This window comes from Palaemon carinicauda, chromosome 15 (genome assembly GCF_036898095.1).
Source record: "Palaemon carinicauda isolate YSFRI2023 chromosome 15, ASM3689809v2, whole genome shotgun sequence".
In the NCBI taxonomy this organism is placed as follows: domain Eukaryota; kingdom Metazoa; phylum Arthropoda; class Malacostraca; order Decapoda; family Palaemonidae; genus Palaemon; species Palaemon carinicauda.
This window is the reverse complement of record NC_090739.1, coordinates 70,944,474-70,971,749: the sequence shown is the minus strand read 5'-3', so window position 1 is coordinate 70,971,749 and position 27,276 is coordinate 70,944,474. Positions and strand designations below refer to the sequence as shown.

General features: G+C 52.7%; 1 protein-coding gene across 1 annotated transcript in view; it reads left to right on the top strand.

Moving 5' to 3' along the window:
• The window catches only part of LOC137654661 (histone H2A deubiquitinase MYSM1-like), a 55,725-nt gene that overhangs the window by 2,384 nt on the left and 26,065 nt on the right, over window positions 1–27,276 (top strand). The window contains exon 2 of the mRNA XM_068388508.1: window positions 25,890–26,160. Coding sequence (XP_068244609.1) covers window positions 25,890–26,160 — 271 coding nt within the window. The remainder of the gene's footprint in view (window positions 1–25,889; window positions 26,161–27,276) is intronic.

Here is a 27,276-nt window from a genome sequence, read left to right as displayed (position 1 = left end):
AATCGTAAGGTAAAGAATTATTTGTGATTTACTTTTAGAGTTTGTGACCTGGGTAGTGGGTCCCTGAGGCTTGCCCCCAGACTAGGTCTGTGACTGGGAATAGGGCTCTGGGGCCTTGCCCCCCAACTAGGTCTGTGATCTGGGAACAGGGGTCTGGGGCTTTGCCCCCAAGACTAGGTCTGTGATCTGGGAAGGGGGAGCTGTGGGACTATTAGGTTAGGTTAGGTGGGTTGTTAGGTTCTGTGGTCATTTACAAATCTCGAAAGTGTTAGATAATCAGGTTTTTCCTGTTTTCACTCACCCTAAGTCCCAAGTTCCCACTTGTGTCCATCGGAAAGGGTTGGATATCAGAAGAATAGTTTGTTTACGATGGAAATAAAGGTAATATTTGTTGAAAGCACAATAGTTACTGTAGTAAAGGGATTTTTTCTATTGGAATTGTAGTTCTGTGATGTTCAATAATTTTATCTTGTGTATTTTTTGGTCATAACTTTCGAAATTTTATACCTGGTCTGTCCCAGCGAACTATAAAAGCTACGTATGATGTTTGTTAGGTAGGAATGAGGTGTTCCAAGTCAGTTTTATGTAAGTTGAGGATTTCACTGGTAAAGATTAATAATTAAGGACAGGGGGTCCTAGTTAAGTTAAGGGAAACGTAAGGTTTCAATGTTTTTGTCATTAGTTACAGCACATGGGTAAATATGTATAGAAGTTAGCTTCCTTGCAAATATTTACTCGTCCAGTTTTACTAGCAAACGGAAATCTTGCTTCCCCCCCCCCCCCCCCCCAAGTCAACCTTATATTGAAAACTACAGTTGGTAACTTTACATTGCAATACTCACAAACTATGTATATATATACAAATAAAAAAAGGTAAGAATTAATTACAATTTGATCAATGAAATTTCACAACCCCCCTTAATTCAACCTAGAATGCAGTGCCCTTATTTTAAGAGAGCACCTCACCCCCACTTACCTAAAATGGCATAGAACCCCATATTCTTACAAATCAAATGTTTTAGTATTTCTGAATAGTGTACTGCTAAATATGTACTCTGTTTTTTTTAATGAGGCACATTTGCACTCGCTCACAGAGGTGCTCTTTTAGCTTGGGAAAGTTTAATACTAGCGAATTGGTTGGAAGTATTTTGTCCGAATGGCATCATTGTTTTCAAATAATTACCAAGTAATGTAAATCAAAACTTATTTACCGACCTAAATATATCCCTGAGATATATGTTTTGTCAATAAATAATGTTAAAGAATAAAGATTATAAAGTATTGTGAGGGAAAGTCTACATTCAATAACACTTGCCGAAGTCAATGACAGGAGCTTGTTTTCGGAGACACGCTACATAATTTTGTAACTTTTTGCATATTTTGACACAAATTGTGATAAATTACATTAAGCATAAAAACATGTTATTATAAACTTTCTTTTAATACCAGAATCTACTAAAGATATGGAATGAATAAAACTTGCTATTGGCCTATGATGTAAGCCAGTATAAAAAGGATTTGCTATTTTTTGTAAAGGTATAAATTCTATTAGTAGCACTGTTTTCAGTTTAAAGATACTGTAGTGTTCCCTAAATTGCATAAAAATCACAATTGAATAAATTCATAATTTTACCCATGAGTTACAACTCCAATACCCATCCATCCTTACCTTGGTATTTAACAGTAGGCTGTTCCTATTGCCTACCCGCAAGTTGTTCTGACACTAAATACAAACCCTTTTACTCTTCATTAAGGAATATACTTTCGGTGAAGCTGGAAGACTAGCCGTAAAACTTTTAGCGAGGTGTAACTACCTCACTGCTAGTTAGCCGGGGGCTAGGGAGTAGTACCAGCTACCCAGCTTACACATTTGTGTTCTATCGTCACTTTAACTTTTGGCTCAGTGGAGAGTGGACGTTCGTCTCTTCACCGCCCAAGCTTTTTTTTTTACTAGCCTTTGACTAATTATTGCTTTTAGTTTTTGTTAATTTTGTTACTGTTTCGTGGACGGAGTAGTGACGGGTTTCCTCGAGGGCAAAGAACCTTTTTTTACAATCGCTTCCTCTTTGACGTAGCTCCATTCTCCGTGTGGATGCACCTTCACCATATGAAGTTGGTGGTGCTCGCACCCTGCGAGTTTGATGGCGGGAAGGCCACTTGCGGCTGATCTTGCTCCTATCCGCTGATGACGACGCACTCCCTCGATCTTCTATGGCAGTCGCCAAGGGGAGTGCAAAGTCTGAAACTAGTTCGTGCGTCTCTCAGGGGACACCTTTCCTGTACATGGTTTATGTTTTCTCCTGAGTGGTTTCCTTCAGAGCTGACGACGACGCCTTCCCTTGTTCTGCAATGGCAGCCAGCAGAGGTAATGCAAAGTCTGAAGCAGTTCCTGTACCTTTCAGGGGACACTTTTCCCCTTTCGCGGGTTAGGTTTCTCTCGAGTGGTTTTCTTCAGGGCTGGCGTCGATGCACTCCCTCGATGACAGGTGGCGGAGGTAGTGCAAAGTGTGAAGCATTTTCCAGCATCTCTTTGGGTACATTTTGCATGTTCGCAGGTTAGGTTTTTCTTCCGAGGGGTTTTCTTCAGCTCTCGTGATCTGGCACTCGATTGTTTGGCTAATGCAGCCAGCGTAAGGAGTGCAGTCTAGTTGGATGCATGTTCCTGTTCAAGTTACTGCTCCTACCCTGTCACCACCTTTGTAATCTGGCTTGCAGCAGTTCCTGATCATCATTCTAGGACAGTGCTCTCTCTTTCGGAGCTTGTTCAGCTAGTGTAGGAAGGGCAGAGTCCGAAGCTTGTTCCTGCTAGACATGGTGGATACCTTTCCCATATGTGGTTTTGGTCCTCCCCAGAGTAGTCTTTTCCACACACGATTAAGAGAGGGTTATGGACTCGTCCATGCCTTTATCTAATCCCTCAGAGTGTTGCCCGTAGGAGCCTGAAGATGTTACTCGCCTTCTGCGAGTTTGACTCTTCCAGCGCCCGTCAGCCTTTTTTCCTCGCCTAGCTGACTCGTCTCATCCAAGTAGATTCGCCTCGCCCAGTCCTGCTGCAGCTCACGATCGTCCATCAGCTTGCGATCGTTCACGATCTCCCATCAGGTTATGATCACCCATCAGCTCCCTATCACCCATCAGCTTGTTTCCAGGTTCCTGGAGTTCCAGCAACTGCTTCCAATGCCTGATGATTCCTCTTCTCGTGATCACCCTTCTGTTTTCTATTGCACTTCAGGACTAACGATAAGAGAGCACAGACCAGCTCGCGACCAGTTCCCAACTTTCCTGCAGGCCTGCTCTTGATGCTCCTTGAATAGTGATCACTAATCAATATCACAGTGATGCTCAGCTTGCAACTTTCCCTTCAGAGGTAAAGGTGCTGTCTGCCTTTGATGAACAGCAATTGTTCAGTTAGTGGAATACAAACCAATTCTATTTAAAGTTTAGGGTATACTTTCGGCGAAAGTTGAAAGGCCTAGTCATTAATATTTAGCGAGGGTTAACTACCCATCCCGCTAGTTATTGTGGAGGTAGGGGGGTAGCTTGCTACCCCTCCGACTCACACACCTGTGATTGAGCTCACTTTTCTTTTAGCTCGGATGGAGATTGGTTGTCACTGTTCTTCCTCCTCGCCTTTTTTTGGACTGCCATTAATCTTTGACTTTTTAACTTACATATACTGTACTGTATATGAAAACATACCTAATGTTTTTATAGATATATATTTATTTCGTAACCGAAATACAAACCACGCTATTTACATTGGGTTTACTTTCGGCGTAGCTGAAATGACGTGCCAATAGTTTTTAACGAGGGTTAACTACCCCCGCGCAAGTTAACGGGGGTAGGGGAAGGGGTAGCTTGCTACCCCTCCCCCCCACACACCGGTGATTTGCTTCACTTCACTTTTGGCTCCGGCGATGAACAGACGTGTCTGTCCATCGTCCTCGTTTGACAGCCTTAATCTTTTTTGCTTTTCCTCAGCTTATGTGTGTTTGAAGTTGGCCTCGCCCTTGGATGTCCACCATGCGCAAGTGCCCTGGTATTGCCGGTTGCCCTTGCGGTACTTTCATGTCTGCGGTGGATACGGATCCTCACACCCTTTCCCCGCAGTGTCGAGGCCGACGGTGTGACAGAGAAAATAATTGTAGGGAGTGGTCTGCCTCCCAGTGGGAGAGGTTTGGCCGCCGGCGTAAGAAGTCCAAGAGAGACTGTTCTCCTTCTGGGGTTGCCTTGAAGGAGGAAGGCTCTTGGGACTCTTCTTCCGCTGCCCAAACCTCCTACGAAGCTCCCCGTCGTCCGGCTCCTAAGGAGAGACCGCCGAGTGGGAGCGCAGGCCCTAGTTCTGTTTCCCGATCTTCGGTGGGGGGAGAGGGCGTCACCTCCCGTAGCGGGGCGGCTCCCCCTCCTCCTCCGGGGGAGGTTTTTGATAATGATCCTGTGTCTCATGATGATCTTTTTCAGCTTTAGGCTTCCTTGGGGCTGAAGGGTCTGCCCTCCCAGGAAGCCCTGTTTGACCTTGTCCAGTTGGGGGCCGCTGTTAAGCAGTCGCCGGTGATAGCAGAGGTAGATCCTCTGTCTATCGTCGACGTCGTGGTGACAGAGGCTTCCGACGGGTCGGGGCAAACCTCTGCGGTTCCTGATGAGGATAACGTTGCTGAAGGCTCTCCTCCCCCTTCTGTACATCCTTCGAAGGGGGAAGGGAGTCCCACGGGCTCTTCTGCGGCCAAGCCTCCCTCTCGGGGGAGCGCTTTGACTGAGACTCCCCTTCGGAGGACTGATGATCCTGACGACCCCCCTCGTGGCCGCCTTCACCGTAAGGCTCACCGTCCGCTACGTCGCAAGGGCCTCCCGTCTCCCTATAAGGGTGCTAAGAGGTGCCTTTTTGAATCTTCGCCTCCTTCCTCTGATGGGGACTCTCCTCGCCGTAAGCAGCCTGCAGCTCCTGTCTCCTTAGACCTCTCCAGGGATCGATCTCATTCTCCAACGCCTTCCAGACCTTCCGCCTCTGGTGCAGATGGACTGCAGTCTGACCTCGTCATCCGACGGGCAACGGTCCCTTCGGGGCAAAGGGTTGCCTCCCACGGTGTGGGTGCTTCCCTTGCGCGTCAGGGTTCCCCTGCGTGCCCTTCTGCAGTGTTAGCGCACAGGCGCTCTCCTGCTCGTCAGCGTTCTCCTGATCGCCAGCGCTCTCCTGTTCGTCAGCGCTCTCCTGATGATCGTCGCCCCACTGCTCGCCAGCGCTCTCCTGATGATCGTCGCCCCACTGCTCGCCAGCGCTCTCCTGAGGACACCGAACATCCTGCTGTTCCTGTTGTGCGCCCAGCGCGCCATCGGTCTCCTGAGCGCTCTAGATCTCCTGCTCGTCAGAGCGCACCTGCGCCCCCAGTTGCCTGACATGCGCCCACGTTCGCCCGCGCGACCTAGAACTTCGGTTCAGGTCTTGGACAAGGACTCTTCTTCTCCTCGCCCTCGCGATCTTGCTCGTCAGCCTGTTCCAGCGCAGAAACGCTCGCGGTCTCCTACGCGTACTTCTAAGGTTCCTGTACGCCCTCGCGCCACGCACCTCCTGTTCCTGAGCCCGTTCGTGAACGTTCGCCTTTGCGCAATGCGCCGGCAGCTCCCACACAGGATTCCACGCGTCGCCCTCCTGCTCGCCAGCGATCACAGACGCGTCAACGTTCGTCCTCTCGTCAGTGAGGTCCTGCGCGTCAACGGTCCCCAGCGCGTCAGCGATCCCCTGAACATCGGCGATCTCCTGACCGCCCACGTGATTTTTCGCCTGCGCGCAAGCGCTCTCCTACGCGTCGGCGCCCAGAGGATCTGGAGAGACATGGGTCTTCTTCTACCAGCTCGCCCACGCGCTGTCGCTCGCCTGCGCGTTCTACGCGCCATCGCTCGCCAACGCGCCATCGCTCGCCTACGCGCCAGCGTTCACCAACGCGCCATCGGTCGCCTGCTCGCCATCGATCTCCCACGCGTTACAGGTCCCCTGAACTCCATCGACAGCAGTCGTCGGAGCGATCTCGTTCGCCCACGCGCCAACGTGTTCCCTCGCCAACGCGCTCACTCGCCCTCACGCTCGCGCGCTTACTCGCCTGCGCGCCCGCGCGACCGCACCTGCGCTCGATTGTCTGTGCGCGATTGCGCACCAGCGCTTCAACAGCCTCTCGCGCGCAACTCGTTAGTTTCCCCTTTGCACGAGCGTCAGCACGACCCCCATTCGCGTCGGGTTCCGCAGCTCGCAACAGCAGCAGGGACGCGTGTCGCCAGACCGCAATCAGGATCGCCCCCGCCTAAGCGCAGGTCTCTTTTTCAGGAGAGGGAAGACCCATTGGAGAGGTCAGAGCAATTTTCTTCTCCTTTTTCCTTACAGGCAGGTCCAGTGGTGTCCACTCCGAAGGATCGCCCGATCCCCTTCCCTCTAGCGGGAATTAAGGACTCTGTGTCCGTGTCTCGGCAGTCTTGGTTTCTTCCTCTGATGCGGGCGTTAGTGAAGGCTATGAAGCCGGCACTCGCCGATCAAGGACACAAGCCAACGGCGGCCTCGCCCCCGCTGAAGAGAAGGAGAGGAGTGGACTTCGTGGTGACTTCTCCCAGGGAGAAGCTGGTTCCTAAGAGGTCCGTCAGGAAGGCTCCGTCCCCTTCGTAGGCGCTTTCTCCTTCTCCCGAGGACGAGGCTTTTCCGTCCCCAGGAGAATCCAGTGAGGTAGCGGTCTCTCCCTCGGCACCAAGGGGGAAGTCGTCTCCTTGTGGAGGGGAATCGTCTCGCGTGGAAGGCGCCTTTCAGACCTCTTTGTTGGGGTCGTGTATCCCGCCCAGGAGGGAACCTAAGGACTCTAAGACGATTCCGAAGTCATCTTCTCGAATTCGTCAGGATCCAGCTGCACCCCGGGAGAACGTCCACGCTTTTCCCCAGGAAGAGATTCCAGGGACGGGAGACTTAGCTGCCAGTCCACAGGGAGGAGACCAGCAAGAGTCTAAGTATGCCTTCTGGCAGGTTCTGAGCCTGATGAGACAGCTCAACGGGTTCATGGACCCCGTGAAGGCAAGGACACGATCCTGGATCAGGTGTACGGAACTCAGAACCCCCCAAGGCCAGCGCGGCTTTACCCTGGTCCCAGGGACTGAAGAGTGCCAGAGCCAGGGCCAATGCTCAACTCGCGGTTCTCGCTTCCTCCAGTCGTTCCTCTGCCGGGAACAAACTCCTCCCACCTCCTCGTCTCCAGCAGAGGAGGTATTTTGAGATCATGGGGGAGTCTAGCCTCGCTCTTCCCCTCCATCATTCGGTAGAAGAGCTCGCTAGGGGAGTTCCCCTTGAGAAGCTCTCAGGCCGGCAGGTGACGTTCTTGGCGTCGGATATCCTGAGCCATGAGAAGGTTGCGAAGTGTGCCATGCAGGCCACTTCGTGGCTGGATATCTGGCTAGGTTCTCTGGGCATCCTATTGTGCTCCGAGGATCTGTCTAAGGAGACCAATAGGAAGGCCCTAGAGACCTTCCTCCTCTCGGGCACTCGCTCCATCGAGTTCCTGGCACATCAGGTTACCAACCTTTGGGCCAACTCGGTGTTGAAGTGTCGTGATGCGGTGACCGAGAAGATCCATCCGAAGGTCCCTGCCGTGGAAGTTTGCAGGCTCAGGCACGCTTCCCTCCTTGGGGGGAATCTGTTCGAGCCGCAGGACATGGAACGTACAGCTGAGAAGTGGAGGAAGTCTAGCCAAGACTCCCTCCTCCAAAGGGCCCTTGCATCTCGGCCCTACAAGCCTCCAGCTCCGCAGCAACCGCAGCAGCAGTCTCGCAAGACACCAAAGCAGGCGCCGGCAGCTAAGAAAGTGGTGTCTAAGCCCCAACCCTTTCCAGCCAAGGACAAGAGGGGCAGTAAGTCCTCCAGGGGAGGCAAGACTCCTAGAGGGAGCGGCCGCGGCCGCAAACGCTAGGAGTGGCAGTCCCCCGCGTGTCCACCTGTGGGGGGATGCCTTCAAAGTTGTGTGCACAGGTGGCAGCAACATGGGGCCGATGCTTGGACAATCTCCGTGATCGGCCAAGGCTATCGCGTCCCATTCATGACATCTCAACCTCCCCTGACAGCGAATCCAGTGTCGTTGAGCTCCTATGCCATGGGATCGGTAAAGGGGCTAGCCCTTCGGGCAGAAGTCGAGACCATGCTCAAGAAGGATGCTCTCCAGGAGGTCGTCGACGGCTCCCCAGGCTTCTTCAGTGGACTCTTTCTTGTAAAGAAGGCGTCTGGAGGCTGGAGACCTGTCATTGACCTCTCAGCTCTGAACAAGTTTGTCAAGCAAACTCCGTTCAGCATGGAGACAGCGGACACGGTCAGACTTGCGGTGAGACCACAAGACTTCATGTGCACACTGGATCTAAAGGACGCGTACTTCCAGATCCCAATCCATCCGTCTTCCAGGAAGTACTTGAGATTCAGCCTAGACACCAAGACCTACCAGTTCAAGGTGCTGTGGTTTGGTCTCTCCACAGCACCTCAGGTGTTTACGAGAGAGTTCACCCTGATTTCATCTTGGGCGCACAGGAACGGCATCCGTCTCCTTCGTTATCTGGACGACTGGCTGATCCTAGCAGATTCGGAGTCGACCCTTCTTCGACACCGAGACAGGCCTCTGGGACTTTGCCAGGATCTGGGGATCGTGGTACATCTCGAGAAGTCCTCTCTGCAGCCGTCCCAACGACTGGTTTATCTAGGCATGTTGTTAGACACCAATCTCCACAAAGCCTTTCCATCAGACGACAGGATAGCAAGGCTGAGGAGGGTGGCAGAACCCTTCCTCAGGCGAGAAGAGCTTCCCGCCCAATCGTGGTTGCGTCTCTTAGGTCACCTGTCCTCCCTGGCTCGTCTGGTTCCAAATGGCCGTCTCAGGATGAGATCCCTGCAGTGGCGGCTCAAGTCCCGGTGGAATCAAGGATCCGATTCCCCGGACTTACAGGTCCCGATAGGGCCTTCGGAACAGGCGGACCTGCGGTGGTGGCTGGTCGACGAAAACCTGCGAAAGGGAGTAGATCTTCTCGTCCTCCCCCTGGAGTTGACACTTTTCGGACGCGTCAAAAGAATGGTGGGGGGCGCACATTCTGGACCAGAGGACCTCAGGCCTTTGGTCAGAATCAGAAAAATACCTGCACATCAACCTGCTAGAGATGAAGGCCGTTTTTCTGGCTCTTCAACAGTTCCAACGGACCCTGGCGGGTCACTCCGTGGTGGTGGTGAGCGACAACACCATGGTAGTGACTTATATCAACAAGCAGGGAGGTACTTTTTCGCAGCAGCTATCCCATCTTGCAGTAGAGATTCTGAGGTGGACCGAAGTCCACTCGATAACACTATCAGCTCGCTTCATTCCCAGCAAGAGGAATATGCTCGCCGACAGTCTGAGCAGGGCTTCGCAGATAGTGAGTACCGAGTGGTCTTTGGATCCTCAGATAGCCAACAAAGTCCTGACTTTGTGGGGTTCCCCGACCGTGGATCTGTTCGCGACAGCTTTGAATTTCAAGCTGCCCCTGTACTGCTCCCCAGTCCCGGACCCCAAGGCACTCTGGCAAGATGCTTTCCAACAACAGTGGGACAACATCGACGTGTACGCCTTCCCACCGTTCTGTCTGATGAGAAGGGTGCTCAACAGGACCAGACTATCGGTCAACTGTTCGATGACTCTGATAGCATCACGCGGAATAGTTCCTGGAACTTCTGCAGCTCCTGCAGCTACTCAGACAACCACACTGCAACATCTTCCACAAGGCCGTAGCCTCGCTTCGGCTTCACGCCTGGAGACTGTCCAGCGTCTCCTCACGGAGAAAGGCTTTTCGCAACAGGTTGCGGAGATTCCTCTGCGAAAGTCCTCTGAGGAAGTCTACCAAGCAAAGTAGAGAGTCTTCTGTGGTTGGTGTCGTGGGAGGGGTATCTCTCCACTCGATGCCACTATTCCAGCAATAGCGGAGTTCCTCGTTTATTTGCGGGAGGAAATGCACCTTTCGGTCTCAGCGGTGAAAGGCTATTGCTCAGCCTTAAGCTTGACTTTTAGGCTGAAAGGAGTGGACATTTCTTCCTCGCTGGAACTCTCTCTACTCATACGTAGCTATGAGCTTACCTGCCTTCAGTCGGAAGTGAGACCTCCTCCTTGGAACGGGGTTCGGGTTCTCAGGGCTCTTAAGAGACCTCCCTTCGAACTATTACACCAGGCCTCTAATCGCCACCTGTCTTGGAAGACGGCTTTCCTGCTCGCTTTGGCCTCTGCCAAGCGAGTTAGTGAACTTCATGGTCTCTCGTACGACATCGCCTATTCAAGGGGATGGGGGGAGGTAACGTTCAGGTTTGTCCCTGAGTTTGTTGCCAAGACTCAGAACCCTGGAGTGCCGGACCCACGGTTCGACTCTTTCAGGATCGCGAGTCTCCGTTCTGTAACAAGCGACCCAGACCAGCTGCTACACTGTCCAGTGAGGAGTCTGAGGTGTTACTTGAAGAGAACAGCTGCAGTTCGTCCTCAAGTGCAAGCATTGTTTGTTAGCACAGGCAGGACAAAGAAGAGGGTCAACAAGAACACCATCTCGGCTTGGATTCGAAGGGTTATCCATCACGCCTTGAATCCAGACCCTCCTCCGTCACGTCGCCCTAGGGCACACGACGTCAGGGGCATTGCTATGTCCCTGGCCTTCAAGAGAAACTTCTCTGTGACGCAGGTGCTTCAAGCTGGGGTCTGGAAGTGTCAGACGACCTTCACAGCCCACTACCTGCAGGACGTGACCCACAGGAGCCTCGATACCTTTTCTATTGGCCCTGTGGTGGCTGCACAACAGCTGGTCTAACCTCAGGCTCCTTTATGGACAAGTAGCAGTGGGTTGAGGGCGTTGTTACCCGGTTTTAGTCTGCGTGAATGAAAGAGTATGTCTGACCCTTACTTCTTTCTTCATCCTCCCCTCTCTTGGGGAAAGCAGCATCCTCGTCTCCGCATAGCTGACCTCAACCTCTGCAGGTAACCCATGCTTCCTTGTGCTCCTAGTATTAAGCTTAATACTGTCACGTCCCCCATACCCTGACGAGGTGGTATTGGGAATGTCCTATCCTAGATTCCTATCTAAAGGTCTCAAGGTCAACTTCATAGGATGAGTCACGCTCTTTCCTCCACACACAACTTATGTAGGCCACACGTTCCTTGCGAAGCGAGGAACTTGTGAGGAGCAGGTGCTCCTTTTCTCAAAGTGCTACTCACTGGGAAGCGGAGCCCCCGGGTAAAGCCAAAGTCAGTAAGGCTGGGGACTTTCCACCCTTCCTAAGGGGTAAGTCACCCAATGTAAATAGCGTGGTTTGTATTTCGGTTACGGAACAAATGACAAATTCGGAGATAATTTGTATTTTTCCTAACCATACAAACCTTAGCTATTTACACATATTTGCCCGCCAGCCCTGTCCCCCAAGTCAAGTCCTACCTCTAAGTGAAGTGAAGCAAATCACCGGTGTGTAGGGGGGGAGGGGTAGCAAGCTACTCCTTCCCCTACCCCCGCTAACTAGCGCGGGGGTAGTTAACCCTCGTTAAAAACTATTGGCTCCTCATTTCAGCTACGCCGAAAGTAAACCCAATGTAAATAGCTAAGGTTTGTATGGTTAGGAAAAATACAAATTATCTCTGAATTTCTCATGTTTGTAGGTTTCTTTTCATGCACTGTGTGTGAGACAGCGTAGTACGGCAGCTTCTCAAGGATGGAGAACCTTCCCTTTTGACCTTTCTTCCTTGGTCATCGGACTTTACATTGGCGGATGGCCTTGCATGCTTCGGCCGCCACTGCAGTTGACCTCCGTATGAGCGCACCAGCACTCCTCCGCCGAGCGTACCAGCAGTCCTCCGCCGAGCTCACCAGCAGTCTTCCACGCAAGGGGGCCAGCAGTCTTCCGCGCGAACTTGCCACCACTCTTCCGCGCGAACTTGCCACCACTCTTCCGCGCGAGCGCACCAGTAGCCTTCCGCGCAACTGCGCCAGCGCTCTCCTATGCGCAAGTTCTTGCCTGCAATCGCGTGGCCAAGCACCCTCTTGCTTCTGCGCATTCTAGGGAGACTGGACAAAACTATAGTCAGTGCCTTACTGCGCGCCAGCGGTCTCTTACGCTCTCAGATCCAGCGCTCGCCAATGCGCCAGCTCTTGACAAAAAGCCAGCGCTTGCCTGCTTGTCAGCCCTCTTCTCCGCTCTCATATCCAGCGCTCTCCTGCGCAGCAATCATCCATGCTCGCCAGCAGTCTTCCACCCGAGCGCACCAGTACTATTCCGCGCGAGCGTGCCAGCACTCTTCTGCGCGAGTGCGCCAGCACTCTTCCGAGCGAGCACACCAGTAGTCTCAAGTGCGAGCGCACCAGCAGTCTTAAGCGCGAGCGCATCAGCAGTCATGCGCAGAAGCGTGTCAGCACTCTTCCAAGGTAGCGCGCCAGCAGTCTTCCGCGAGAGCTCGCCAGCAGTCTTCTGCGCGAGCGCGCCAGCAGTTTTCCGCGCAAGAACGCCAGCATTCTTCCGCCCGAGCTCGCCATCAGTCTTGTGTTGCACCATTATGCGCTAGCGTGCCAGCACTCCTCCGCGCAAGTGCGCAAGCAGTGTTCTGCGCGCACGCCACGCAATTGCGTGCCCATGCACCCGCCCGTGCGCAACCAGTCACGTGCTTCTGCGCATTCTAGGGAGACTGCACAAAATCCTACACAGTGCCTTACAGCGCGCCAGCACCCTCGTGCTCACTTGCGCTCTCAAACCCAGCGCTCGCCAATGCACCAACAAAAAGAGCCGACGCTCTTTTACGCTCTCCTGCACTCTCAGACCAGCTCTCCTGCGCAGTTGCGGTCTCAGATCCAATGCGCCAGCTCTTGCCAAAGAGCCAGCGCTCACCTGCCCACCAGCGCTTCCCTGCTCTCCAGCGCCCTCCTGCACATTCACCGAAAAGTGCGCACCAGCACTCTTCTGCTCATTAACCGAAAAGTGCGCGCCAGCACTCTCCCGCGCGAGCGCACCAGAAGTCTTCCGCTCGAGCGCCAGCACTCTAATGCACAAGCGCACTACCACTATTCCGCGCGAACACACCAGCACTATTCCGCGAGAGCACACCAGCACTATTCTGCGCGAGCGCGCCAGCAGTCTTCCGCGCGAGCCCACCAGCACTATTCCATGATAGCGCGCCAGCCCTCTTCCGCGCGAGCACACCAGCAGGCTTGCGCCCAAGCACGCCAGCAGTGTTCCTACGAGCGCGCCAGCACTTTTCTGCGCGAGCATGCCAGCAGTCTTCCGGGCAAGCGCACCATCAGTCTTGCACACGAGTGACCAGCACTCTTTCGCACGAGGCCGCCGGCACTCTTCCGCATGCCAGCAGTCTTACGCGCGAGCGTGCCACCAGCCTTCCGTGTGAGCGCGCCACCAGCCTTCTGTACGAGCGCGCCAGCACTCTTCCGCTCATCTGCCAACCTACAATCGCCGGCGCAACGGAGCTCACCAAACCTCAGCACGCACCCACGCAACTTTGGTCTTCTGTTCGCCCAATAATATCCTGCGCCTGCGCGACAGCATTCTGCGCTCCAGCATGCTCTCGCTTGCTTGTGCCATCGTTGTCCTACACTCCAGCGCTCTCCTGCGCGCCAACAATCTCTGCACACCAGCGTTCGCCTGCGTGCCAGCTCTCTCTTGCCGGCTATCACTTCCGCGCGTGCCAGTAGTCTTCCATGTGCACGCGCGAGCTCACCAGCACTATTCCACTTGAGCGTGCCAGCAGTGTTGAGGCACTCTTCCGTGTGAGCGCACCAGCACTCTTTCGCTCAAGTGCGCCAGCAGTCTTCCGCGCGAGCGTGCCTGCATATTTCCTTGCGAACGCGCCAGTAGTCTTCCGGGCAAGCGCACCATTACTCTTCCGCGTGAGTGCGCCAGCAGTCTTCAGCGCGAGCGCACCAGTAGAGTCCCACGTGAGCGCGCCAGCACTCCCTCGCTCACGCACCAGCACTCTCCTTCGCGCGCGCCAGCACTCTCCTTCGCGCGCGCCAGCACTCTCCCTCGCGCACGCACCAGCACTCTCCTTCGCGCGCGCCAGCACTCTCCCCCACGTGCGTGCCCTCAGTTTCCCGGGCGTGCTCGCCAGCGCTTTCCTACGAGCGAGTTCTCATCCACAATCGTGTGCCTAAGCACCCGTTCGTGCGCTTCTGTATATTCTAAAGAGACTGCACTGAACCCTACATAGTGCCTTTCTGCGCTCCCAGATCGAGCTCACCTGTGCTTGCTTGCTTGCCAGCGCTCCTCTGCGCGCTCAGATCCAGCGCTCTACTGCGCAGTAATCTTCCGTGCGCCTGCCATCACTTTCACGCGCCTGCCATCACTCTTCCGCGCGCCTGCCATCACTCTTCCGCGCGCCTGCCATCACTCTTCCGCGCAAGCACGCCAGCACTCTTCCGCGCAAGCACGCCAGCACTATTCCAGGCGAGCGTGCCAGCACTATTCCAGGCGAGCGTGCTAGCAGTCTTCCTCGTGAGTGCGCTAGCACTCTTCCGCGCGAGTGCGCCAGCACACTTCCTCGCTAGTGCGCCATCACTCTTTTGCGCGAGTAGTGTCCCGCGTGAATGCCTCAGCAGTCTCCCTCGTGGGCGCGGCAGCACTTTCCCACGCGCACACGCCCCAGCAGCCTCCCTCGCGGGCGCGCCAGCACTCTCCCACGCGCGCGCACCAGCACTCTCCCACGCGCGCGCACCAGCACTCTCCCACGCGCGCGCACCAGCACTCTCCCGGTCGCGAATGCCAGCGCTTTCTTACGCGCGAGTTCTCACCCTCAATCGCATGCCCAAGCACCCCCTTGCACGCTTCTGCGCATTCTTTGGAGACTGCACAAATCCCTACACTGTGCCTTATTGAGTGCAAATACTCTCCTGCGCACTTGTGCTCTCAGATCCAGCATTCTCCTGCTAACTTGCGCTCTCAGATCCAGTGCTCGCCAATGCGCCAGCGCTCACCTGTGCTCCAGCACTTTCCTGCTCGCCAGCGCTCTTCTACACTCTCAGATGCAGCGCTCTACTGCGCAGCAATCTTCCGCGCGAGCGCACCAGCACTCTTCCGCACGAGCGCGCCAACAGTCTTCCTCACGAGCACGTCAGCAGTAACCCGCACGAGCGCACCAGCAGTCTCCCGCGTGGACCAGCACTCTCCCCCGCGTGTGCGCCATCAGCACGCACCCCCGCAACTTCTGTCTCCTGTTCGCCCGACGATATCCTGCGCACCAGCGTTCTGCACTCCAGCACACTCCCCCACACTTGTGCCATCGTTGTATTACGCTCCAGCGCTCTCCTGCGCACCAACGATCTCTGCGAGCTATCACTTTCGCGCACGCCAGCACTCATCCGTGAGCGCGGCAGTAGTCTTCCATGAGCGCGTGGCACCACTTCTGCGCTATCTCCCCAGCACTATTTCGCGTAAGCGCACCAGCACTATTCTGCGCACGCCAGCACTATTCCGCACAAGCGCGCCACCACTCTTCCTCGCGAACGCACCAACAGTCTTCTGGGCAAGCGCGCCAGCAGTCTTCCAGGCGAATGCACCATCACTCTTCCACATGAGCTCGCCAGCAGTCTTTCACGCGAGCGCGCCAGCACTCTCCCAGACGCACGAGCCAGCGCTCTCCTACGAGCGAGTTCTCGCTTGCAACTGCGTGCCCAAGTACCCGCTTGCGTGCTTCGTATTCTAGGGAGACTGCACAAAACCCTACACAGTGCCTTACTGCGCGCCAGCGATCTCCTGTGCACTTGCGCTCTCAGATCCAGTGCTCTTCTGCTCACTTGCTCTCTCAGATCCAGTGCTCGCTAATGCGCCAGCGCTTACCTGCTCGCTAGCGCTCTTCTGCGCTCTCAGATCCAGCACTCTCCAGCGCATCAATATTCCGCGCACACGCCAGCACTATTCCGCGCTAGCACGCCAGTAGTCGTCCGCGCGAGTGTGCCAGCAGTCTTACTCGCCAGCAGCCTTCCTCTCACCAGCCAACCTAAGATCGCCGGCCCATCAGAGCTCACCGAACTTTAGCATGCACCCGCGCAACTTTGGTCCCCGGTTCGCCCAATGATCTGCTCCTGCTCGCCAGCGTTCTCCTGCACTCCAGCATGCTCCCACAGGCTTGTGCCATCGTTGTCCTATGCAAGAGGGCACTCTCCTGTGTGCCAACGATCTCTGCACACCAGCGTTTGCCTGTGCGCCAGCTCTCTCTTGTGTACCAGCAATCTTCCGCGCGCGCCAGCAGTTTTCCACGCAAGTGCGCCAGCACTATTCCGCGCGAGCGCACCAGCACTAGTCCACGCGAGCGCAGCAGCACTATTCCGTGCGAGTGCACCAGCAATCTTCCGCACGAGGGCGCCAGCAGTCTTCCGCGCAGCTCGCGAACACTCTTCCATGCGAGCGCGCCAACACTCCTCCGCGCTAGCGCATCAGCAGTCTCCCTCGCGAGCTGGCCTGCACTCTTCTGCTCACCAGCCAACCTACAATTGCCAGCGCAACAGAGCTCACCGAACCTCAGCACGCACCCGCGCAACTTCGGTCTCCTGTTCGCCCAACGATATTCTGTGCCATTGTTGTCCTACGCTCTAGCGCTCTCCTGTGCGCCAACAATCTCTGCACACCGGCATTCGCCTGAGCGCCAGCTCTCTCTTGCCTGCTATCACTTCCGCGCGTACCAGCACTATTCCACGTGAGCTCACGAGCACTATGCCGCACGGGTGCGCCAGCACTATTACGCGCAAGCGCGCCAGCAGTCTTCCGCACGAGCGCCCCAGCACTCCTTCGCGCTAGCACGCCAGCAGACTATCGCGTGAGGGCGCCAGCAGCCTTCCGCTCACCTGCCAACGTACGATCGCCGGCGCAACAGAGAGCACCGAACGTCAGCACACACCCGCGCAACTTTGGTCTCCTGTTCGCCCAACGATCTACTCCTCCTGCACTCCAGCACGCTCTTGCACGTTTGTGCCATTGTTGTCCTACGCAAGAGGGCAATGCTGCGCTCCAAAAGCTTGCCTTCCTTCACCTTATAAAGCAGCGAGGAGGCGCCTCTTCGGTTCATCATCGTCGTTGCAGTCCGCCGTAGAGGAGCCTCGTCAACAATCACTGACTGTTCCTGCTACGGTCTTGGACCTCTCTGCGGATCGTTCACGATCCCCTTCAGTGGAAGGTCGTCCTTTCAAAGGGCACGTCGACCTTCCACCCGACAGACCTGCTGACCTGCCGTCGCCGTTCCTGGCAGCTGATGCGCTTTACGCGGCGACAAAACCTGTCTATTATAGTCAGGAACTGGTCCCTTCGGCGCAACAAGGGCGTACGCGCCATCGCGCGCACACATCCCTTACGCGCCATGTTGAACATGCGCGCCAACGGTCTCCTGAACGCAAGGCTGTTCCTGAGATAGCACGCTAGCGCTCACCTGCTCGCCAGCGCGCCAACGCGCCAGCGCTCTCCAACGCGCCAACGATCTCCTGCGCGCCAGCGCTCTCCCGCGCACCAGTGCTCTCCCGCGCACCAGTGCTCTCCCGCGCACCAGTGCTCTCCCGCGCGCCAGCGTCCACGTACTGTCATCTCTCCTGCGTGCTCATGATCTTCGGATCTGGGGGCGGTAGGGAAGTCTAAGACTTCACCTACTCTCCAGCGCTCGCCAACGCGCCTGCTATCTCCTGCGCGCCATCCCTCGCCAGCGCACGTTCACCTGCTCGCGCCTACGAGGATACTCGCTCGTGCCCTGCGCGCCCACGCTCATCCCCTATAGCAGCTATGCACCGCCAGCCTGACGTGCGCCCACAAGAGGCGCGCCAACGCACACAGGTTCCGACTGCGCGCCCACGCGCAAGCAATATCTCCTGCGCGCGCGCGCCTTACGACATCTTCTGGGGCGCGCGATCTCTCTCCCGCACGCCCACGGGCCTATCATCCTGATCCTGCCCGCACGAGCGCACAATCAGCCTCCTGCGCACGCTTCCACGTGCCCTCGCAATCGCCCTCGCGCGAGCACGCACATCAGCAGTTCCCCGCGCGCACGCACATCAGCAGTTCCCCGCGCGCACGCACATCAGCAGTTCCCCGCGCGCGCTCCATCATTCTCCCACGCACGTGCAACCCCTGGTATTCCCCATCACGCGAGCGCCAATACCCTCCCGCGCGCGAGGCTGCAGGACGACGCACGGCAAGGTCGCCATCGCCACATTCCCCTCCCCGTAAACGCAGAACAGCGCGCTCGCCGGTGGAAGGGAAGCTTCCAGAAAGGTCCAGGGACATTTCTTCTTCCTTTTCTTTTCAGGCGAACCCCCCTATGGAAACTCCTCCCGGGGATCGGTTGATCCCTGTCCCTCCAGAGGGAGTGTCTGACAGCGCAGCTGTCAGCCAGCAGCCATGGTTTGGGGCACTAGTCAGAGTGGTTACGTAGGCTTTCAAGCCTGTTCTCTCTGAATTTGGCCATAAATCCTTTGTCTGCGTCTACCCCCCTGAAGAGAAAAAGAGGAGTTTCGGACGCGGTGACTTCTCCAAGAGCTAAGATATCTCCCCGTAAGCCTTCTAGGCAGGCTCCCCCCCCCCTCGACCTTTTCTCCCTCCCTGTCGGACGAGGATTTCCCGTCCTCGGGAGTCACGTGAGGTGAGACATTCCCTCATCGCACCAATGAGGGAAACCCCACCTCGCGCTGAAAAGTCTTCCCGGGTAGGGGCGGAGAAGAGCTTACCTCCATCGTTATTGGAGTCCTGCATCCCTCCCAGGAAGGAGTTGAAGGACTCTAAGACAGTGCCAAAATCCTTGACAAGACTTAGGACGGAGCCAGCTAGTCACTCGGACAACGTCCGCAATTCTCCCCAAGAAGAGCCTTTGGGGACAGTAGACCTCGCTGCGAGTCTAACATCCGGAGGAGAGCTACAGGAGTCAGAACATGCATTTTGGCAAGTTCTGGCTCTTATGAGGACTCAATGGGTTTGCTGACCCAGAGATTCCCCCTCGAGAGGGCAAAGACACGGTCTTGGACCGAGTATTTGGGACTCAAAAACCTTCTAAGGCCAGTGCGGCTCTGCCCTGGTCTCAGGGGGTTAAGAGTACCAGGGACAAGATCGCGGTCTAGCTCTCTGAGTTAGCCTCCTCCAGTCGATCCAGTGCCGGCAACAAGCTTCTCCCACCTCCTCGCATACAGCAGAGGAGGTACTTCGAGATCTTAGAGGAGCCTTGTTTAGCTCTCCCTCTTCACCATTCTTTGGAAGTGCTTACCAGGGGAGTCCCTCTTGAGAGAGACTCCAACCGGCAAGTCTCATTCTTGGCGACTGAGATCCTCAATCAGGAGAAGGTTGCGAAGTGTGCTATGCAAGCCACTTCGTGGCTGGATATCTGGTTAGGGACCTTAGGTATCCTGATACGTTCGGAGGATTTCTCCAAAGAACGTACCAGGAAAGCCATGGAGACGTTCCTCCTCTCAGGCACTCGCACGATCGAGTTTCGTGCCCACCAAGTCTCGAACTCGTGGGCGAACACCATCCTGAAACGTCAGGATGCGGTGGCTGAGAGGTTCCCTAGCACCGAGATAAGCAGGCTCAGGCATTCTTCCTTAGAGGGAACGAATCTGTTTGAGCCTAAAGAAGTGGAACATGCTGCTGAGAGGTGGAGGAAGTCCCACCAAGACTCCTTCCCACATAGGGCTTTGACATCCAAGCCCTATAAGCCTTCAGCGCCCCAGCATTCCCGTCCTACCAAGACCACAAAACAGACAACGGCAGCAAAGACAGTGGTGTCTAAGCCCTTTCCTGTCAAGGACAGGAAAAACAAAAAGTCCTCCAGGGGAGGGGAAAATCCTAGAGGGAGCAGCCGAGGCCGCAAACGCTAAGATTGGCAGTCCCCCTGCATGTCCACCAGTGGGGGGATGCCTACAAAGTTGCGCAGACAGGTGGCAGCAACTCGGGGCCGATTCCTGGACGATTTCCGTAATCAGTCAGGGATATCGCGTCCCGTTCACAACATCTCTACCTCCCCTGACAACGAATCCAGTGTCATTCAGCTCCCTTGCCATGGGATCAGCAAGGGGGCAATACCTTGGGGCAGAAATCCAGACCATGTTGAAGAAGGGCGCTCTCCAAGAGGTCCACGACGGGTCCCCAGGCTTCTTCAGTCGACACTTTCTTGTAAAGGTGTCCGGAGGCTGGAGACCAGTCATCGACCTCTCGGCTTTGAACAAGTTTGTCAAACAAACTCCGTTCAGCATGGAGACCGCAGACACGGTCAGACTTGCAGTGAGACCACAAGACTTCATGTGTACACTGGATCTGAAGGACGCGTACTTCCAGATCCCAGTTCATCCATCTTCAAGGAAGTACTTAAGATTTGGCCTAGACAGCAAGGAGTACCAGTTCAAGGTGCTGTGTTTCGGTCTCTCCACAGCACCTCAGGTTTTCACCAGAGTGTTCACCCTAATATCGTCGTGGGCACACAGGATCGGCATCCGTCTCCTCCATTATCTGGACGACTGGCTGATCCTAGCAGACTCAGCGTCATCCCTTCTTCAACACCGAGACAAACTTCTGGGACTTTGCCAGGATCTAGGGATCATGGTAAATCTCGAGAAGTCCTCTGCTTCCCACTCAAAGACTGGTATACCTAGGCATGATTATAGACACCAATCTCCACAAAGCCTTCCCATCAGACGACAGGATAGCAAGGGTGAGGAAGGTCACAAGCCCTTTTCTCAGACGAGTAGAGCTTCCAGCCCAATCGTGGTTACATCTCTTCGGTCACCTCTCATCTTTGGCTCGTCTAGTTCCCAACGGTCGCCTCAGGATGAGATCCCTCCAGTGGCGACTCAAGTCCCGGTTGAATCAAGGTTACGATTCCCCGGACGTCATGATCCCTATGGGACCTGCGGAACGGACGGACCTCCAGTGGTGGGTGACAGACGAGAACCTACGAAGTGGAGTGGATCTTCTCGTCCTCCTCCCGGATTTGATGCTGTTTTTGGACGCCTCAAAGAAAGGGTGGGGGGCCCACGTTCTGCACCACACAACCTCAGGCCTGTGGTCAGAATCAGAAAAGGGCCTCCATATAAATCTTCTAGAGATGAAGGCTATTTTCTTGGCCCTTCAACAGTTCCAACAATACCTGGCGGGTCACTCTGTGGTGGTGATGAGTGACAACACCACAGTAGTGGCTTACATCAACAAGCAAGGAGGTACCTTTTCGAAGCAGCTATCCCATCTTGCAGTAGAGATACTGAGATGGACCGAAGTCCACTCGATTCCACTATCGGCACATTTCATTCCAGGCAAGAGGAATGTGCTCGCCGACAATCTGAGCAGAGCATCCCAGATAGTGAGTACCAAGTGGCCTTTGGATCATCTGCTCCCCAGTCCTGGATCCCAAGGCGCTCTGGCAAGATGCCTTCCAACAACGGTGGGACAACATCGACGTGTACGCCTTTCCCCCGTTCTGTCTAATGAAGAGGGTGCTAAACAAGACCAGAATATCGGTCAATCTGTCAATGACCCTCATAGCTCCGCTATGACATCACGCGGAAAGGTTTCTGGACCTTCTGCAACTCCTAACGGAACTTCCGAGAGAACTCCCTCCGCGTCACGATCTACTCAGACAACCACATGCCAACATCTTCCACAAAGTCGTAGCTTCGCTACGACTTCATGCCTGGAGACTATCCAGCATTCAAGGGGATGGGGGTAGGTAACGTTCAACTTCGTCCCTGAGTTTCTTAGCGTCCCTGAGTTTATTGCTAAGACTCAGAATCCGGGGGTAGCGGACCCTCGGTTCGACTCCTTCCAGATTTCGAGTCTCCGTTCTGTAACAGATGACCCAGACCATCTCCTACTGTGCCCAGTAAGGAGTTTGAGGCTATACAGTATCTCAAAAGAACGGCTGCAGTCCGTCCTCGGGTGCAAGCGTTGTTTGTTAGCACAGGGAGGACTAAGAGGAGGGTCACCAAGAACACCATCTTGGCATGGATTCGTAGGGTGATTCATCTGTCCCTGAATCCAGACCCTCCTCCGTCACATCGCCCTAGAGCACATGATGTCAGGGGCGTAGCTACGTCCCTGGCCTTCAAAAAGAATTTCTCAGTGACGCAGGTTCTTCAAGCTGGGTTGTGGAAGCGTCAGACGACCTTCACAGCCCACTACCTGCAAGACGTGACCCACAGGAGGCTCGATACGTTCTTTATCGACCCTGTGGTGGCTGCACAACAGCTTATTTAAACCTCAGGCTCCTTATTGGACAAGTAGCAGAAGGTTGAGGGCATTGTTACCCGGTCTTAGTCTGCATGAATGAAAAGGTTTGTCTGGCCCTTATTCTTTTCTTCATCTTCTCCTCTCTTGGGGAAAGCAGCATCCTGGGTTCTCTGCACAGCTGACCTCAAACCACTGCAGGTAAACCATGTTTCCTTGTGTTCCTAGTATTAAGCTAATACTGTCACGTCCCCATACCCTGACGAGGTGGTATTTGGAGAGTCCTAGCCTAAAGTTTCCATCTAAAGGACTACAGGTCAACTTCCTAGGACGAGTCACACTTGATTATACCTTCACACACAGCTTGCGTAGGCCGCAGTCCTTGCGTAGCAAGGTTCTTGCGAGGTGCAGGGACTCCTTATTTTTGAGTGCTGACACACTCAAATAACGAGCCCCCGGGCAAAGCCAAAAGCCAGTACTGGCTGGGACATCCACCCTTCATAATGGGTGAGTCACCCCTATTAAATAGCGTGGTTTGTTTGTCAGTTACGGAACGAATGACAAATTCGTAGGTAATTTGTATTTTTCCTAACTATACAAACTTTAGCTATTTAGTCAAACTTGCCCACCAGCAAGCTACCCTCCCCTACCCCCGCTAACTAGCGATGGGGTAGTAAACCCTAGTTAAAATTCTAATGGCTCGTCATTTCAGCTACGCCGAAAGTAATACCCCTATTAAATAGCTAAGGTTTGTATAGTTAGGAAAAATACAAATTATCTACGAATTTGTCATGTTGTCAGTTGTATGAGGACAGAGGAGATTATGTAAAGAATAGGCCAGACTATTCGATGTGTGTGTGTGTGTGTGTGTGTAGGCAAAGGGAAAATGAACCGTAACCAGAGAGAAGGATCCTTTGTAGTACTGTCTGGCCAGTCAAAAGACCCCATAACTCTCTAGCAATAGTATCTCAACAGGGGGCTGGTGCCCAGGCCGAGCTACTACATTATGTTAGGACTGGATGACCATGGTGGCTTCCAGATGACCACTTGCTGAGTAGTATCCCGATCTGTTAGCACTACTCGTCAAGATCCTAACGGAACTACCTCAATGGTTCACACATCTTTGTCAGCTGCACCTTCTAAGGTACAGTATCACCATTCCTAGAAATCACTTGAAGTTCGTGTTTGGAGGCTATGCAGTATCTCTTTCGAGCATGTCTTTTCGCACGGCACTGCACAGGAGATGTCTGGGTACCTGCGAATTTCCTCTGTAGCTGTTTATCAGGGAAAGTGTGCCATCTATTGCGATTGGTGTCGAAGGAATTCTCCGGTCGGAGCATCTCTTGCGCAGATTGTGGATTTCCTCATCTTCATATGCTGAGCGAAGCGCCTCTCAGTTGCTTCTGTCAAAAGCTTCCACACGGCTTTGATCATGGTAGTCATCTATATTCATGAGGAGCTTTGAGCAGTCTTGCCTGTCTGGGACCTCAAGCACCTGGAGGGAGACTTGCTCTCAACATTCTTATGTGTTCCTTGTTTGAGTCTTTTGAGAAGGTCGTCAGATGGAGATCTTACCCTTAAGACCATCTTTTATCTAGCCTTAGCATCGGCAAATAGAGTAGACGAGATGCATAGTCTATTATTTAGTCACCCACAGTGATGAGTAGAAGAAGGTTTCCTTTCATTATGAGCTAGGTTTCATGGGCCTTCAAAAGGAATCTTGCAGTCAGCAAGGCATTGAAGGCTGTGGTTTAGAAACACCAGACTAGCTTTGGTGCCTTCTATCTATGGAAGTATACCCACAAGTCCCTTAACACCTTTGTGCTTGGTCCTGTTGTGGCTGCTCAAGTAACTGTGTAGCCAAACCAGTTCCCATATAGAACAGTCAGTATCTTGTCTATGATAATGTACAGATGCAAGTCTGGAATGAAAGGTAGAATGACTAACTTCTTTTTTCTGACCCCCTCTATTAGAGAGGAAGCAGTCGAAGCATTACTTGCTGGGTCTCACTCAGTGTTGGTAAGCTACACTTGTGATTCCCATTCTTTAGAATCTAGAGTAATATATCCCCCCATGCTCTGTAAACAGGGGCAGAATGTTGGAATATATGACCTTGCTGACCAACCCTAATGGTACCAGTCTGTGGAAAAGCTCTGTAACAGTTTGAGGAGTAATGGCGATAGCTGTTATCCTAAGCTCATGGTTGCTGAACCATCCCACAGGTATTGGTCGGTGCATGAGCTCCGTAACTGCATGATGGTGGAGATCAGTTTTGATATGACCATTCACATGCAACTCATCAAACAGCAGTCACTGTCACAATAAGCTAATGATTGTGAACTGACCCAGAAGATAACAGCTGATGCATGAGCTCCATATTGGCATGAGGAGGTCCAGTAGTGTGAATGGTGCCCCAATTGGTCTATTGTACTATGCTGCAAATCAGCCTGAGTAGGACCCTTCACCTGCAGCTGAATAAACAATATTGGTCAACCACAAAAGTACTGGTCGATGTGTAAGCTCCTTATTGCTACTGACCTGTGCACAAGGGTAAGACACAGTCCTCCTCTATCACTTCAGGAACAGGAAAGATAGTTGTTTACACTCCCTCGGTCCCTGACCTACAGCACTAATGTTCAGTGTGAGCAGAACCACTCCCCTACACTTGGTGTAACAGCAGCTAACCAAAGTTAACAGTGAGAGGGTAAATACCATCACTTTCTCCCAAAGGTGAGTGATCATCCTTTTAGCAAATGGCCTTCTCAAGCAACTACTTTCTTTTTCTTTTTCTCAAGAAGAAAGTGTCCAAAAAAGTGAATGGAGGAGGGAGATGAGGTTGGCAAAGGATGCAGACAGAACAAACTTCCTTTCTTCCTTGTTGTCACAAAGGAGTCATGATCTTGGCAGCCCATTACGACTGCATTCTCAGAGGAGGAAGCTACAGGAGCTTCCTCCGCCAGATGAATAATTTTTATTATCGGGCAAGCGGATACAAACGACACCCAATTTAATGTCTTCCTAATCCAAATAGTGGGAACAATCCCAAGGGTTCCCTGCTTACAGTCACCCTCTCACTAAGGTACAACATAACACACAGGGCTTTGAAGGTTTTTATCCTCATAGGAAGAGCACTGAGAAGAAAATATATTTCATAAGTAAAATAAGAATAGATCCATCGGTTTATACAGCAGTAAGAAAAGATCTAACAGTTGAGAGAGCAGTGCAACAGTATATTCATACTGGTTGCAACTAAAGCCAGATGTAGCTATTCTGTGTCAGGTAGGGGGCACAGGGATTCCCTTTGGGTCACCTGTCATTATCAACTGCCTGTACTTTGTTAATGATTCAATATTCATTTCAGCATGCTGAAAACATATCCCTGTTATTCATAGTTAACCCTCCAACATCTTTGCACTCTTGTGGCCTCAGTAGCAAACTGACTTGATGGGATGGTGTAACACCTTTACAGGCTAGTTAAATCCAGGAAAACTTTTTCACTTTTCTTGCCTTAAAGCTAGATCTTAAACATAAAAGCATATGAATACATTTTGGGTAAATGTTGAAAAACTGTAAAAAATTTTACTACAAAGTTTGCTTTATTTTAAATTCTGTGTATTCTTTAAAATGTTTTAAGGTAATTATAATCTTACTAAACATGCACTTATACCATTTGCTGTTCATTATAATGCCTAATTCATTTTTACAGAAGTGAACCAGACTTTTTTGACTTTGACTCTGGGGGAGAATTTGGGTTATTTGGAGAAGAGGGTGTTGCTTTGAACACAGCTTCATCAAATACCCACAGTGGTCAGCCTCCAGTGATAACATCACAGAATTCTCTTCCAACCCATGCAGCAACAGTCAACTCTGTTAATGCTAGTGGGTCTGGATCCTCAAGTGCCAAGAAGAGTTCACATAATCGCAAATCAAAAATTCATTGGAATGAAATAGAGAAAGATCTATTTATCAAAGGAATGGTAAGTATTTTTGTTTACTTTCATACCTGACATAAATCACATCATCTTATGAGTGATATAAGAACTATTATACTTTACTTATGAAACATCAGCTTGTCATTTAAGGTAAGCTAAAGTTACCAACATTTTGATGCTGAAATATTATCTGTAAAGTAATAAAAACTTATAAAGAATTAGATATTCTTGATAATTAAGATTTTTTTTCTGATGTATTCAGTCTGTTTTAGCATAGCTGATGAAAAAATCCTCCACCATTATCTTAATAATTTGTGTATTTTTTTTTAGTTTAGTAGCTGAGGAAGTGCTTGGTTGAAAATGTTTTCTTAATCATGTGAGAGAATGAACTATATTGTTGTTTCATAGTATCCTATGGGTGATTGACTTTCAGTGACTTGAAATTACTTTCATTTTCTGGCTTGTTTCTAAAAAGTAATTTGTTCCAACGCCTACAAAACCTTTGCTCTTTATATATGAGAATACAGTATTACTTTGGCGAAGATGAACTAGCCATAATACTTTTAACGAGGTAAACAACTCCTACCACTAATTTGCGGGTGGTAGACTAGCCGCCCCACTCTCACAGTCATCAGTGATATGACGTCACTTTTACGTTTGGATCGGTGAAGTGATGGCACGTCATGCTCTCTCTCTCTCTCTCTCTCTCTCTCTCTACTCTCTCTCTCTCTCTCTCTCTCTCTCTCTCTCTCTCTCTCTCTCTCTCTCTCTCTCTCTCTCTCGTCTCTCTCTCTCTCTCTCTCTCTCTCTCTCTCTCTCTCTCTCTCTCTCTCTTTCTCTCCTCTCTCTCTCTCTCTCTCTCTCTCTCTCTCTCTCTCTCTCTCTCTCTCTCTCTCTCTCTCTCTCTCTCTCTCTCTCGGGATCTCCTTGTAGTGACTGTAGGGTGTGGCCATCTTCCCAGTGAGTCAATTGACCCCCAGCAACCTTCTGTTGCAGAGTGCCCTGTCGCTTCCCCTAGTGAAGCTGCGGTGTCCTTGGCCAGAGGGTAGTCTGTCTGCTGACACTATACATCAACTATGGTCTTTTTTGGGAATCTCAGGCTCTTCCATGAAGAAACGACTGCTCGAGGTGCTTCATTTTGGGGCACAGTGGGAGTGCACA